Source organism: Tursiops truncatus, chromosome 10 (assembly GCF_011762595.2).
Source record: "Tursiops truncatus isolate mTurTru1 chromosome 10, mTurTru1.mat.Y, whole genome shotgun sequence".
NCBI lineage: Eukaryota > Metazoa > Chordata > Mammalia > Artiodactyla > Delphinidae > Tursiops > Tursiops truncatus.
In genome coordinates, this window is record NC_047043.1 from 66,861,002 (window position 1) to 66,874,011 (window position 13,010).

Genomic DNA, 13,010 nt, shown 5'->3' on the forward strand with positions numbered 1-13,010 from the left:
CATTAAACTGTACTTTGGCATTTATTATCCCAGTCACATGTGTTCAAATGAGCTTCAATGCTTGTAAGCAAAGCTGGTCTCAGACAGCAACAAGGCTAAGACTTAGGCCCTATGCAACCTGTAAACCCATAAGAAATCACTCTCTTAAGCTGCAAAATCCCCACTGTGGACCAAAGACTGCTTACTGTAGAGAATGCTTGCCCTGCACTCCCACAGCCCAGAAGTCTGGGCAGCAAAAGGTTTAATAATGGAGCAGGGGCTTTCTGGAAGGGGGCCACCCTCCTTACCCATCAGAGCTCTGTGATGTTATTCCCCAACAGGGAGCTAAAATGCTGCAGCTGCTGTTTTTCAATGTTTTTAGCTGTTTGAATTGGTTTTGTTAATGTGTCCCTGGGCTTTTTAGTCAAGGGCACAGTGCTATAATATCACACATCAAATAGAACAAAAGAGAATGTCAATGAGGGAATTCTAACTTTCAAAGTCCCCATGTTCAAGGTCTGATTTCTAAAAACCTCTGGCACCCCATTAACCAAAATGGGCCATGGAATAGAGCAGGCGATTATGAGATTTGTTAGATCAACATCAGTTACACTGAAAGTACTGAAAGCCATGATTCAGATGTGCTTTGGCGAGTGCAACTGCTGAGTTCAGCGATAGTGCATTTGAGAACTTGCCATCACAAAAGGTAGGAGCAACAATGGAAAAGTTATCTTCTGCTACTCTGCCTTAAAAAGCAAAAAAAAAAAAAAAAGTGAAAACAAAAACAGCATCCCAATGAGCCTGTCTTGAGCAACACTATCTTGGACTCCCTGAAAAAAGAGGTCAGACTGCTTGCTTAAGAAGAAACACAGCTTGAATGGACCTCACCAGGCTTAGAAAGATCACGAAGGAGGGACCCGAGAAGTGGTCTGCAGGTTTCTCATTGGAGACACGTCAGACAAGAATATTCAAGAACAGCCAAATTTGCTATGGCTACCAGAACCAGAGACAACACACACAAGCAAACCACATTCATCTTTTCTTTTCTTTTTTTAAAAATATGTGACTGGGATACTAACAGAAAATGCAGTTTAATGTAATTAAATAGAAAAGCATTACAGAGTGGGCACAATGAATTGATTAAGGACTTTGTATTCTACTTAGCAGTCATGCACATTGGTGACCAAGAAAGGATTTACAATTCATTGTCAAAAATCCTTTTAAATGGTCAGTCTTTTAAGGATGGCTGCAGCAGAACAAGGCAAACTGAATACTGGAATGAGATGGGAAAATCATCACCACCTAAAGACTAGTTTTGTGTTTTCTCTTGGTAGTCCCTCCGGAACAGAATTCAGGGTCTGTTTATATTTTCTGCTGTAGAACTCTATCAAGAGCAGTCTGCGGTGGAGAATATCGCCAGACCATGCCCACAGCCAGGGAAGAGCTGCTCCCTACCAATTCCCAGGATTGGGCCCAGGGCCCATTTCTGGGGCAGAGGGGAGGCATTGCCCATAAGGGAAAGGCGATATAAGGACAACATGGATGACTTCAAACTTTGAATCTGTCATGAGAAAAGCCTAGAGACTGTGGCTTACTCCTTGTTGGAGGAAAAAAAAAAATGAAGGAATTTCTTAAAGTGGAAAAAAATGGTCTTAGCTCCTGTTTTTACCTGCAACAGGTGTCAACTGCTGATTGAGCATCCCCATTGGTGTTGGTGGTGGCACCACCCCCATGAGAGCCCCCACAGGGGTGCCTGCTCGGGGAGAAGCACTCGGCTGCTGTTGCTGTGCTGCTCGCTCTCTCTCCTGCTGCTCAGCAACTTTAGCTGCCCGCTCTGTAAAGGCATTTCAGATTTTCAATTCTGTTTTTAACCCAGGAATTCAAAATACCATCCATTGCATTCAACAGGACTAGTAAAAACACAGGCAACAGTTCTGTCTCAATGGAAGGAACAGTAGATGACTAGTCTCAACACAGGAGGAGTCAGGCCGATTTCACTTGGTAACCTAGAGTCCAGCTTTCCTATCCCATCTTGAGAACTGGTCTGCAAAGATTTCAAGAATGTTAAGACTGCAACACACATTCAGAAAGCACAGATTTTATTTAAAAACGTCACCAGCATAACCAACGTGGTTAATCTCACAAGGCACCCTGAAGATGAGAAGCGCTACCATTATTCTAGTATTAATAGCATTACAAATTATTTATAATTTCAACATGAAGCAATTCCATGGCCCATTGTAATTTTTGGCACAACTGTTACTTACTATATTTTCCTGATTCCTGGCACCCAATTTTACTAAGATTTGAGGACTCTTGTCATTAGTGTCATGAGGTTTAGCAGCTGAAGAAAATTAACTCTGTAAGGGAAAAGTAGCTTACTGCCTCCTCCACAAGGTTTTAGGGAAAATAAACGCTAATTTGTACATTCTAATGAAGCAAAGAGGTCATGTTTAATAAACCCCAAGGGAAAAAAATGCATGATACTCCAGGCTACAGTCATCAGAAGCAGGGAATAATATATATACACATATGAAGCAATGGACAATGTACTGACAGAACCAGGTTTCCTGAAGCTGAGTTCAATACTGACCATAAATCATACTAAATCAGCAAAAGTTCCAGAATTCATACTTATTTCATGCAAAATGCAAGAGGAGCATTAGCTTGTGCCAGTTCTGGGCTGTGGAACATCCCTGCTACACCGCTCACTCCTTTGAGCTACTCTTTCTGCTTCTCCATAGCCAGTGGCCCCAACAATCACATTCCCAGTCTTTTTGGGAGCTAGCAGGCTGGACCCTTACTAGAGAACTCTAGAAATGTGCATTCCCAAAGCTCCCACAATACAGGGTTTATTTTGCTTCACCGTTCATAAATAGGAACTCCTCTCCACTCTTCACATGGGCAAACTGAGACTGGAGACAGGTAGTGACTTGTCCAAGGATATAGAGAGAACCAGCAACCTGCGGCTCTGATTCCTGGTATCAAACTCCAACTGCCACACATTAACCCTCCAACAAGGAATTCAAAAGGCTACTGCTGGCTGATCTAAGGAAGGGGAAAACAGCTTAGGTCACATGGCTTTAAAGAGCTTCGAGAAGCAACGGCTCCAGTCCTCCTTTGTGTGATAATGTGAAAGTCAACCAAGTCAAAGCTTCCTCGGCTGCGACAGTGTTACCTGCAGAGACTTGTCATCACTCACTACACTGTCCCAGTTTACAGATCCTCTGTACAATGAGCGTGAGGGACAAAGGCCATTTTAACAACCTATTTCCTTGAACTAGCAGTAAAAAAAACACTGATGACCTAGACTCCCACATTAAGTTCTCATATTTTCATTACACAAATGACACAGTAAAATGGGAGAGCAAAAAAATGAAGTTGAAAAAAGAAAATTTCAGGGCTGTGGTTGGAATTGGACTGGCTACCTGTTGGTTCTTTTTGGGCTGTCTTAGAAAAGAGAATTATTAAATGAAGTCAGCCAACCTCCAAACTTTGGGTTTTGAATTCAATGGGCCTGAACACCAAAAGTTCAGATTTTGTGTCTCAGGCAGACACTGCTGAGTCATATAGCTCCTCTCACTAAGTTCTCACTGAAATTTCAGATCCCCCTTTGAATTTGGAAGAATTTCCCAGAAGCCATCATTTCTCCTTCTCTTCAGTTCTGCTCCAGCATTTTTACTTTTACATCATCTCCAGACACATTTCTTGCTCTTGTTCACACTCTGAATAACCAGCCATGCAGTACTGGCTTCATTTGTCCTGGACCAGGCTTTACAGCCATGTGAGCTTCATTTCTAACACTTCTCCAACTGAGTGATATATCTGGTCTTAACTTCCACTAAGGTTAGAAATACCAAAGCTCTCCAAAGTTCTAGGTTCTTACAGAACTGACTATGGTTTCTCAAAGAATATTCTGTCAAATATTAGTTCTTCGGGATATTAGCTGATATTACATGAATACCTGATCAAGTTTCAGAAAATGCCAGGTGAAAAAAGTAGGTTATTTACTACAGGTTTAAAGACTTTCATATGGCAATATGCACTGTTAAGTTTCTAAGAGAGAAAGTTTTTGGAGTGCTTCTCAAACTGGTTTTGCCACAAATGTTTTCTGAATGAACATCTTGTAGGACTAGGGTTCTGCAGAAGATCCTTGGGGAAGCCTGTCAGATAATTTTATAATAATAAATCAACTGTAATAAATGAAAGGAGTAAACTATTTTTTTTAAAAAAGGAGTTTCTTTGGAAACTCCATAAACTGTAATAAAGGAGGCAGCCTTGATAATTAATTTGTTTATGCTTGCTGGATTTGGACCTGGCCAAGAAGAGTAATGGTGATCACTATGGTCAATCAAGAGAGGGCTTTAAACTGGCAAAATGAAGCATTATATACAATTCCAAATGGAAAAAAAATACAGCTCTAACGGCAACAGTCCTGCCTAATCTAATGTTTATTACTCATTTCTTTATTAAAGTCATGACTGATATTAAAAAACCAAAAACCTCTCTTAAATATTTGTCCTTAATGGCTAAGAACCACCATATCCTTGAATGATAGCTCATAGCCCCAAATGATTTAATTATAGAGTAAAAGGAAAATGAAGGCAGTTGAGCTTTATCAAAGAGAACCCAAGTACCTTAAAAGTAGCTATGAATGCAGCACAGGCCAGGACTGGCCTAGGAAACCAAGCGCTTCAGCCAAGCCTCAGCCTGGAGTTTATACATATGGCTTATCGAGAGCCGTAATAGAAGATCACTGATTTTGAAAGCCCCATTTCAGATGAATTTTAACCAAAATTATATTTAACATCCTTGTATACTCATTCCCCAGCTCAACACATGTGTGCTTACAGGACTTAATGAAAGAAAAAAAATCATGCAATTTTTAATAGCTAAATATTTGTTTGAGAAATCTGGGGGGGGAAAAAACCACACCAGGATCAGAGGCCAAGTCAGAGACAGCACTTCCTCAGTCAGGACAAGGCTGACACTTAAACTGCTGGATGGGAGCCATTTGAGACAGTCCCCAACACAAAGTTCACGTGCAAGTGGTAAGAACAAGAGATTCAACCTGTCTATGCACGTGCATTGCTGAAAACACCCCCTTGCTTAGAAAGCTCAGACAATTGTGCCTACGCTCTATTTACCTTCATATTCTGCTTTCTTGGCTGTCTCAAGGTTTCTCCATTCTGTCCCCACCAGTCGGCTGAGCTCACCAAAAGAGTAGTCTGGGTGCTGGGCCTTAATCACAGCTCTCATCTCACTGCTGAACAGGATGTAGCCACTCATGTTGATTTTCCGTTTGGAGCCTTCCTTCTTTGCACTGCCTTTGGCAGACTTTGGGGTAGACTGTAAGACAGAAAGCTCTTATAGTGCATCGGAACATTGCATCTGGTCAATTGTTAAAGGTTTCTGGAAGCCAGGAACATGCGACTCAACAGCTACTGTTTTATAGACATGTTCAGTTTATAGCTGGCCATTTTCGTGTTCAAAACACAGCTCTTCCTTGTCTCTTACCATATAAGAAAAATGAAAGTTTCACTGAATTCCATGACTGCAATCTGTAATAGTGACCTCACAATCAAGTCTTCAGAAAATTCTAAATGAAAAAAATATACCAATAGGGATCACCTTAACTGAAAGATGAGGTCCTAAAGAAAGAGAGACTAAAAAGATATAAGCAATAAAAGACAGAGTAACAGAATGATGCAGTTCCTCATGGCTTTCCTTCAATACAAGGCAAGAAGAACTTTCTAACTAAACCTGCCACTAAAACCAGCTGTCTATGAAATTAAAAAAAATAGTATTAAATTTTAAGTTATTAGTGGCATCATGAAAAAAAAAAAAAAAAAAAACCTGTTCCTTCCTGTAGCATTCTAGGTTGAAGCTCCCATAATATAGGGGTTGGATGTCTCCTTCCTTTTGGGTTTGAATTTGCTGCAAACCAGAGCTGGAAATAAGACAAGTAACAGGAACTTGTCACCTTCACCTGTGGGGGTGTGTAGGGCATGAGATCCAGCTCACTGGCCAGGGGAGTCTGAAGTTGAGGTAGAGAAGGAGGCTCAATGACCTCACTATCCTCTTCTCCCATCTCTTCAATATCATCATCTCCACCTTCTAACTCAGCAAATTTAGCTTCTAGCAACTGGATCTTCTTTTCCAATAAAGGTGAGGGCTCCTTCTGAGGAACAGTCGGTTTTCTAAAAGAAGTGACATAAGAACAAATAAATAAAATGAAATCACCTAACACTACTCCAGGATTGATCAGAAAGCAATGTTCTGCCTTAATATCTAGAAGCAACGTCCTGCAATCTGCAATGTCTACTCTAAGTCAGCAAGGGAAAGAATTAAAACGTATATTTATAGTCACACCTACTTACAGATGCTTGTTTTTAAGGGATTCTGCTGAATACCCACAAAAGCACTGGGTGCAAAGTTGAGATCTAGTTGCCAATATATAGTGAAAAGAATTTTCGTAGTCTACAGAACTGTGCAACCTTTTAATAGACAGGCTATGAACCAGAACCAATGATTTCTGCCTCCATATTACAATTACTGAAGTCTACGCCAAGAGGACTGTTATACCAGTTATCACATCTCAGCATTTTATGAGGATTTTCCTTTAATATTTAATTGAATGAATTAATATTTTCTATTTGAAATGTCGACTGCTCTGGTTTAAGACCTAATAAAAAACACAACCAAAAAACCCACCCTGGACTATGCTATTTTGATATCAGTTTTACTATTAGGAGCTGAAGTGCTCTTTCTTCCTTAGTTTTTCAAGTTTACCTGAAGTAATAAATTTCATCATCTACCACTTTAGCAGAGAGTGAAAACCTCTTCAGTCCCTTGAATTTCTTCATCTGCTTGTCACTTTCATTGTAGCGGCTCTCACAAAGCAGAATGTCATTTTCTGGAATTTCAGTTGGCCTGCAGGAGAGGAAGTCCTTGAATGACAATACAGCACACTTTCCTGAAAGAGAAAATTGGAGAGAAATTAAAGGAGTAAACTGTGGTCATAGCTAACAGTTACTTTAAATTTGTATTATTTTTGAATTAATATATTCACATGATTCAAGTTAGAAGATTTAAAGGGTATACACAGGTGTAAGAATAGATATGTAGGTCAATGGAATAGAATTAAAAGTCTAAAAATAAACCCATACAATTGAGTTTTTACGGGTAACCGATTTTCGACAAGGGTGCCAAGACAATTCAATGGGGAAAGAATAGTCTCTTTAACAAGTAGTGATGGAACAACTGGATTTCCACACACAAAAGCATGGAGCTAGAAGCCTACCATATACCATATACACAAAATAATTCAAAATGGATCAAAGACCTTAATGTAAGAGCTACAACTATAAAACTCTTAGAAGAAAAACATAGGTGTAAATCTTTGTGACCCTCTATTAGGCGATGGTTTCATAAATGTGACATCAACATCACAAACAACCAAAGAAAATAAAGATAAACTGGACTTCATCAAAATTAAAAACTTCTGTTTTTCAAAGGACACAAAGTGGAAAGACAACACATAGAACAGCAGAATATATTTGCAAATTATATCTCTGGTAAGAATCTAATATCCAGAATATATAAAGAACTCCTACAACTCAGCAATAATAAGACAACTCAAAAAGTAGGCAAAGGATCTGAACAGACATTTCCCCAAAGAAGATACACAGATAGCCAATAAGCTCATGAAAAGATGCTCACATCATTACTCATTAGGGAAATACAAATCAAAACTGAAATGAAATACCACTTCACATTCATTAGGATGGCTATTATAAAGGGAAAAAAGCCAAACAAACAAAACCTCCAGAAAGTAACAAGTGTTGGTAAAGATGTGGAGAAATTGGAACCCTTGTATATCACTGGTGGTAATGTAAAATGGTACAGCTCCTGTGGAAAACAGTTTGGCAGTTTCTCAAAAAGTTAAACAGAGTTCATCCAGCAATTCTACTTCTAGGTAAATATCCAAAAGAACTGAAAGCAGGGACTCAAACAGATACTCATACACCAATGTTCATAGCAGCATTATACACAATTGGCCAAAAGGTAGAAACCACCCAAATGTCCATCAACAGATGAATGAATAAACAAAATGTTATATACACATACAATAAAATACTACTCAGCCTTAAAAAGGAATAAAATTCTGATACATGCTACACTATGGATGAAGCTTGAGAATTTTTTATTTATGCTAAGTAATATAAGTCAGACACAAAAGGACAAATTTTGCATGATTCCACTTACATAAGGTACCCAGAATAGGCAAAATTCATAGAGAAATAAAGTAAAACAGTGCTTACCAGGGGCTGGGAGAGGCGGAAATGGGTAGTTATTGCTTAATGGGTACAGAGTTTCTATTTGGGGTGATGAAAAGTTCTAGATGTGTTCTAGTGATGGTTGTACAATACTGTCAATGGATTTAATGTCAGTGAATTGTCCAGTTAAAAATGGTTAAAATGTTGCACTTTATGTTACGTATATTTTACCACACATACAAACTTACAGATGGTAGCATATCACTTATATTGTTTTACACCTAAATTTTGCTCCAAAATAATATATCTTGAGGATCACTGCTGGTATTAATATATTTATTCAACTAGCTCCCTACTGACAGATATTTAGGTTGTTTCCAAATTTTTGCTCTCCTACTGAAGCAAAACAATATCGACATAAATAATTTAAGACATATATCGGACTTCCCTGGTGGTGCAGTGGTTAGGAATCCGCCTGCCAACGCAGGGGACACGGGTTTGAGCCCTGGTCCAGGAAGATCCCACGTGCCGCAGAGCAACTAAGCCTGTGTGCCACAACTACTGAGCCTGTGCTCTAGAGCCCACAAGCCACAACTACTGATCCTGCGTGCCATAACTACTGAAGCCCACACGCCTAGAGCCTGCGCTCCGCAACAAGACAAGCCACCACAATGAGAAGCCCACGCACCACAACGAAGAGTAGCCCCCACTCGATGCAACTCGAGAAAGACCGCACTCAGCAACAAAGACCCTACGCAGCCTCCCCCCACAAAAAAGACACATATCAATTTGCACATGGATGAATACATTTGAGGAATAAATTTCTAGAAGTATAAAACCTGGGTCAAAGGGTATGTACACTTTAATTTTTATAGGTATTATCAAATTACCTTCCATAGAGGTTATGCTAATTCATAAACCCACCACAAAGTGGGCAAATGCCACTTCCCTGTATTCCTATCAACTAGTAAACATAGGTAATTTAAAAAAAAGCAGCATCTGGGTAATTTTAATTTGCATTTCTCTACTGGCTGAAGTTCGTATTTTCTTTTAAGAACCACTGATAAACCTCTCTGCTCTCTCTTAATCTTTGCCCATTTTCCTATTGGATGTTGATCTTTTTTTCTAATTGTTTATAGGAGCTCTTCATATATGAGGGAAATTTGATCTTTTTCTATGATATACATTGCAAATATCTTCCCAAAGTTGTCATCTGTCTTTACTTCTGCCAAACATTTTAAACTTTTATATAGTTGAATTTATCCATCTTTCTTATAAGAGTTCTGGGTTTTATGTCAAAGGTTATAAGAATTTCTTTCCCATCACTTCTTTTGGTATCTTTGCTACTTCATTTTAGGTTCATTTAAGCCTGTGATTTATCTGGGAATTTATTTTGAAGTTGATGCGAGAGATGGATACAATTTTACTTTTTCCAAATGGCTACCTAATTTCCAAATATTACTTAGAGAAAAATCCACCTTTTCCCACTTACCTGGGATGTCACTTTTATCACAAATTAAATTATATTTGAGTCTACTGCTAAAGTTTCTATTCTGTTCAAATAATGTTTATTCATATATCATATAAATAATTTAAATTATTATAGTGTTACGTTTTAGTATCTATAAGGATAGACACTCTCCCCTTCACCATGCTTTTCAGAATTTTCCTGATTTTTCTTTTTTGACATGATGTTAAAAAATCAGTTTATTTAGTCCCAACTTTCTCACAGAAAATTCCCATTGGTATGTCTATTGGGCTCACATTAAAGATTAATTTAGGGAGAATGAACATCTCTATGTTGAAAATTCTTATTCAAGCACATGGTATATGCTCTGCAATTTGTTCAAGCATTCCACTGACTGACTGATTGATTGATTGATTGGGTGTGTTGGGTCTTTGTTGCTGCGCGCGGGCTTCCTCTAGTTACGGTGAGCAGGGGCTACTCTTCGTTGCAGTGCGCAGGCTTCTCATTGCGGTGGCTTCTCTTATTGTGGAGCACGGGATCTAGGTGCACAGGCTTCAGTAGTTGTGGCTCACGGGCTCTAGAACACAGGCTCAGTATTTGTGGTGGATGGGTTTAGTTGCTCTGCGGCATGTGGGATCTCCCCGGACCAGGGCTTGAACCCGTGTCCCCTGCATTGGCAGGCGGATTCTTAACCACTGTGTCACCAGGGAAGTCCAAGCATTCCCTTTTAAATGCATTAAAAGTAGCACTAAAAAACTTTCTTTATACAACTGTGGCAATACCTTGTTAAATTTATCCTAAAGTAATTCTTATTATTATTTAATCTTTTTTAAAGTGCATTTTTAAAAATTAATTAATTAATATTTTGGCTGCCTTGGGTCTTTGTTGCTGCGCGCAGGCTTTCTCTAGTTGCAGCAAGCAGGGGCTACTCTTTGTTGTGGTGCACGGGCTTCTCATTGCGGTGGCTTCTCTTGTTAAAGAGCATGGGCTCTAGGCGCGTGGGTTTCAGTAGTTGTGGCACGTGGGCTCAGTAGCTGTGGCTCACGGGCTCCAGAGCACAGGCTCAGTAGTTGTGTCTTACGGGCTTAGCTGCTCCGCGGCATGTGGGATTTTCCCAGACCAGGGCTCGAACCTGTGTCCCCTGCATTGGCAGGTGGATTCCTAACCACTGCACCACTAGGGAAGTCCTATTATTTAATCTTTCAAGGCAATTAGTTTGTTATTAATTTTATATTCAACCATCTTACTTCTCTTATTATGTGCCATGACTTCTTGGTTGATTCTCTTGAATTTTCATCTCCTTAACTTCCTTATTTGAAATGTCTGTTTCTTACTTCCATCTGCACTGGCTAATACCTTCAGAACAATGTTAAACATGAGTGACAAGGACATTCCTATTTTGCTCTTGAACTTAACAGGAGTGTTCATAGCTAACAACTCACTAAACATTTACAAGCAAAACATGTAAAAACAGGTCAGAAACACTTTATAACTCTTTTTTTTTTTGGCTACACTGTGTGGCTTGCAGGGTCTTAGTTCCCTGAGCAGGGATCAAACCAGTGCCCCTGTAGTAGAAGCATGGCGTCTTAACTGCTGAAGCACCAGGGAAGTCCCCATATTACAAGCTTAAAATAGCTATAATTATTATCACTGCCTTGGATTTACATAGCACTTTACTTACATAATCCAAAGGCTTTTCAATTCGGAGAAGGTACAGTTAGTATTTTCCATACTTCATAGAGTAAAAATAGAGATTTGGAAAAGGTAAAAATTCTGCTCACAGCTAAAGAGTAAAAATGACTGGTGGCCTTGGAATGGATGTGTTGTCCCTGTCCTGACTTGGGGTTTCCACCAGGCCCTCAAAAGATAGGGAAAAGACAAGAGTTTAGGAAGCTTCATTTATTAATGGATAAAAAATTTATAAAAACCTGCTGGATTTCAACTGGAACTGCAATGAATCTATATGTCAATTTGGGAAGAACTGACATCTTTATAATACTGAGTCCTTCAGCTATAAACATGACAGATCACTTCATTTATTTAGGTCTTCTTTAATTTCTCTTGATAATTTCCTGACAGTTTTTTTTTTTAGCATGTGTATGTATGAGTCTTATATATCTTTTAAAAGATTTATTCCTAGATATTTAATGTAAATTGCGTATTTAAAAATTTTGGTTTTCTAACTGCTCAGTGATGGTAAATAGAAATACAGATGATGTTGATATTTTCACTAATTCTAATAATTTATCTGAACATTTCTTGGATTTTCTTTGTACCTTTGCAAAAATTGATAATTTTATTTTTCCTTTCTAATCTTTAAAACCTTTTTATTTTTCTTGTCTTACTAAGAATAGTTTTTCAATTAAAGAATCATTAAAAAAATCTACTATGAAGAAAACAGAACTTGCAATAAATTAGGAACTGGCATGTTTGAGGAGCTGAGGTTCCTGGAAATTTTATCACTCAAGTGGCCTAAGGGTAAAGGTACTCTCTGCCAGGTGAGGCCACGTTCATTCCCAAAAGCAACTTCTTGGTGGCCATTTGATTACCATTCAAGTTAGTGAGGACAACTCTTAACAGAAACTGAACAAAGAACATATACATAATAGTTAGGAAAACAGTATTATTTCCTAAGTGAAATAGGCCCACTAGGTCTATATCATAGAAGATGAAAAAATTACACCTAATTATCCTTAAAACTTTTGTTTCAGAGAGACAAAAATGAGATTTACATTCAACAGTGTGTATATTTAACACAATGAAATTATAAATCCTCTAAAGCTTAAGTTTAAACACTTTAAATTATTAGTCTACAAAAACAAATTAATTTAAAAAAAGATCTGCCTCCTTGCACTTAAGTCAATATAAAATGTAACAAAGAAACACTTCTCTCCCAAGGGGAGGGTGGATATTGAAATCCACAAGCTGGACTGAAAACCCATTTTGTGACCACTAGATGCATTTTCTTTAGGGGTTTATCTCAAGATTAACATCTCACTGTATGCCTGTTTTCCTGCCTAATATTATTGGCACCCACTTTCACCCTCAAAGGTGTCCCAGTTGGCTGTAAACCAACCAACAATCCAAACATCAGTACAGGAGTATAAACGAGAAGACCTAAGTTTCAGTTCTGGTCCATTTCTTGGACCGTAACATGACCTTTCTGAGAATATCAGCATCTTTTACACTGGGTTATGGTTTGAAATAAATGAAATCCTAGATTAAAAAAAAAAACAGTTTATAAACTACAGAATGCAACACATTCTAACAGGCAACTGTAAAAA

The 13,010-nt window shown here is 38.5% G+C and overlaps 1 protein-coding gene across 17 annotated transcripts in view; it reads right to left on the reverse strand.

Moving 5' to 3' along the window:
• The window catches only part of PBRM1 (polybromo 1), a 101,933-nt gene that overhangs the window by 10,163 nt on the left and 78,760 nt on the right, over positions 1 to 13,010 (reverse strand). For 10 of the 17 annotated variants that reach the window (XM_073811205.1, XM_033865109.2, XM_019947445.3 and 7 more), the window contains 4 exons: positions 6,772 to 6,955; positions 5,969 to 6,179; positions 5,127 to 5,328; positions 1,649 to 1,813 (listed from right to left, as the gene is read on the reverse strand). In XM_073811205.1, coding sequence (XP_073667306.1) covers positions 1,649 to 1,813; positions 5,127 to 5,328; positions 5,969 to 6,179; positions 6,772 to 6,955 — 762 coding nt within the window. Of the gene's footprint in view, positions 1 to 1,648; positions 1,814 to 5,118; positions 5,329 to 5,968; positions 6,180 to 6,771; positions 6,956 to 13,010 lie in introns of those variants that run through there. The other 7 variants (XM_073811206.1, XM_019947450.3, XM_019947447.3 and 4 more) reach the window with 2 other exon arrangements.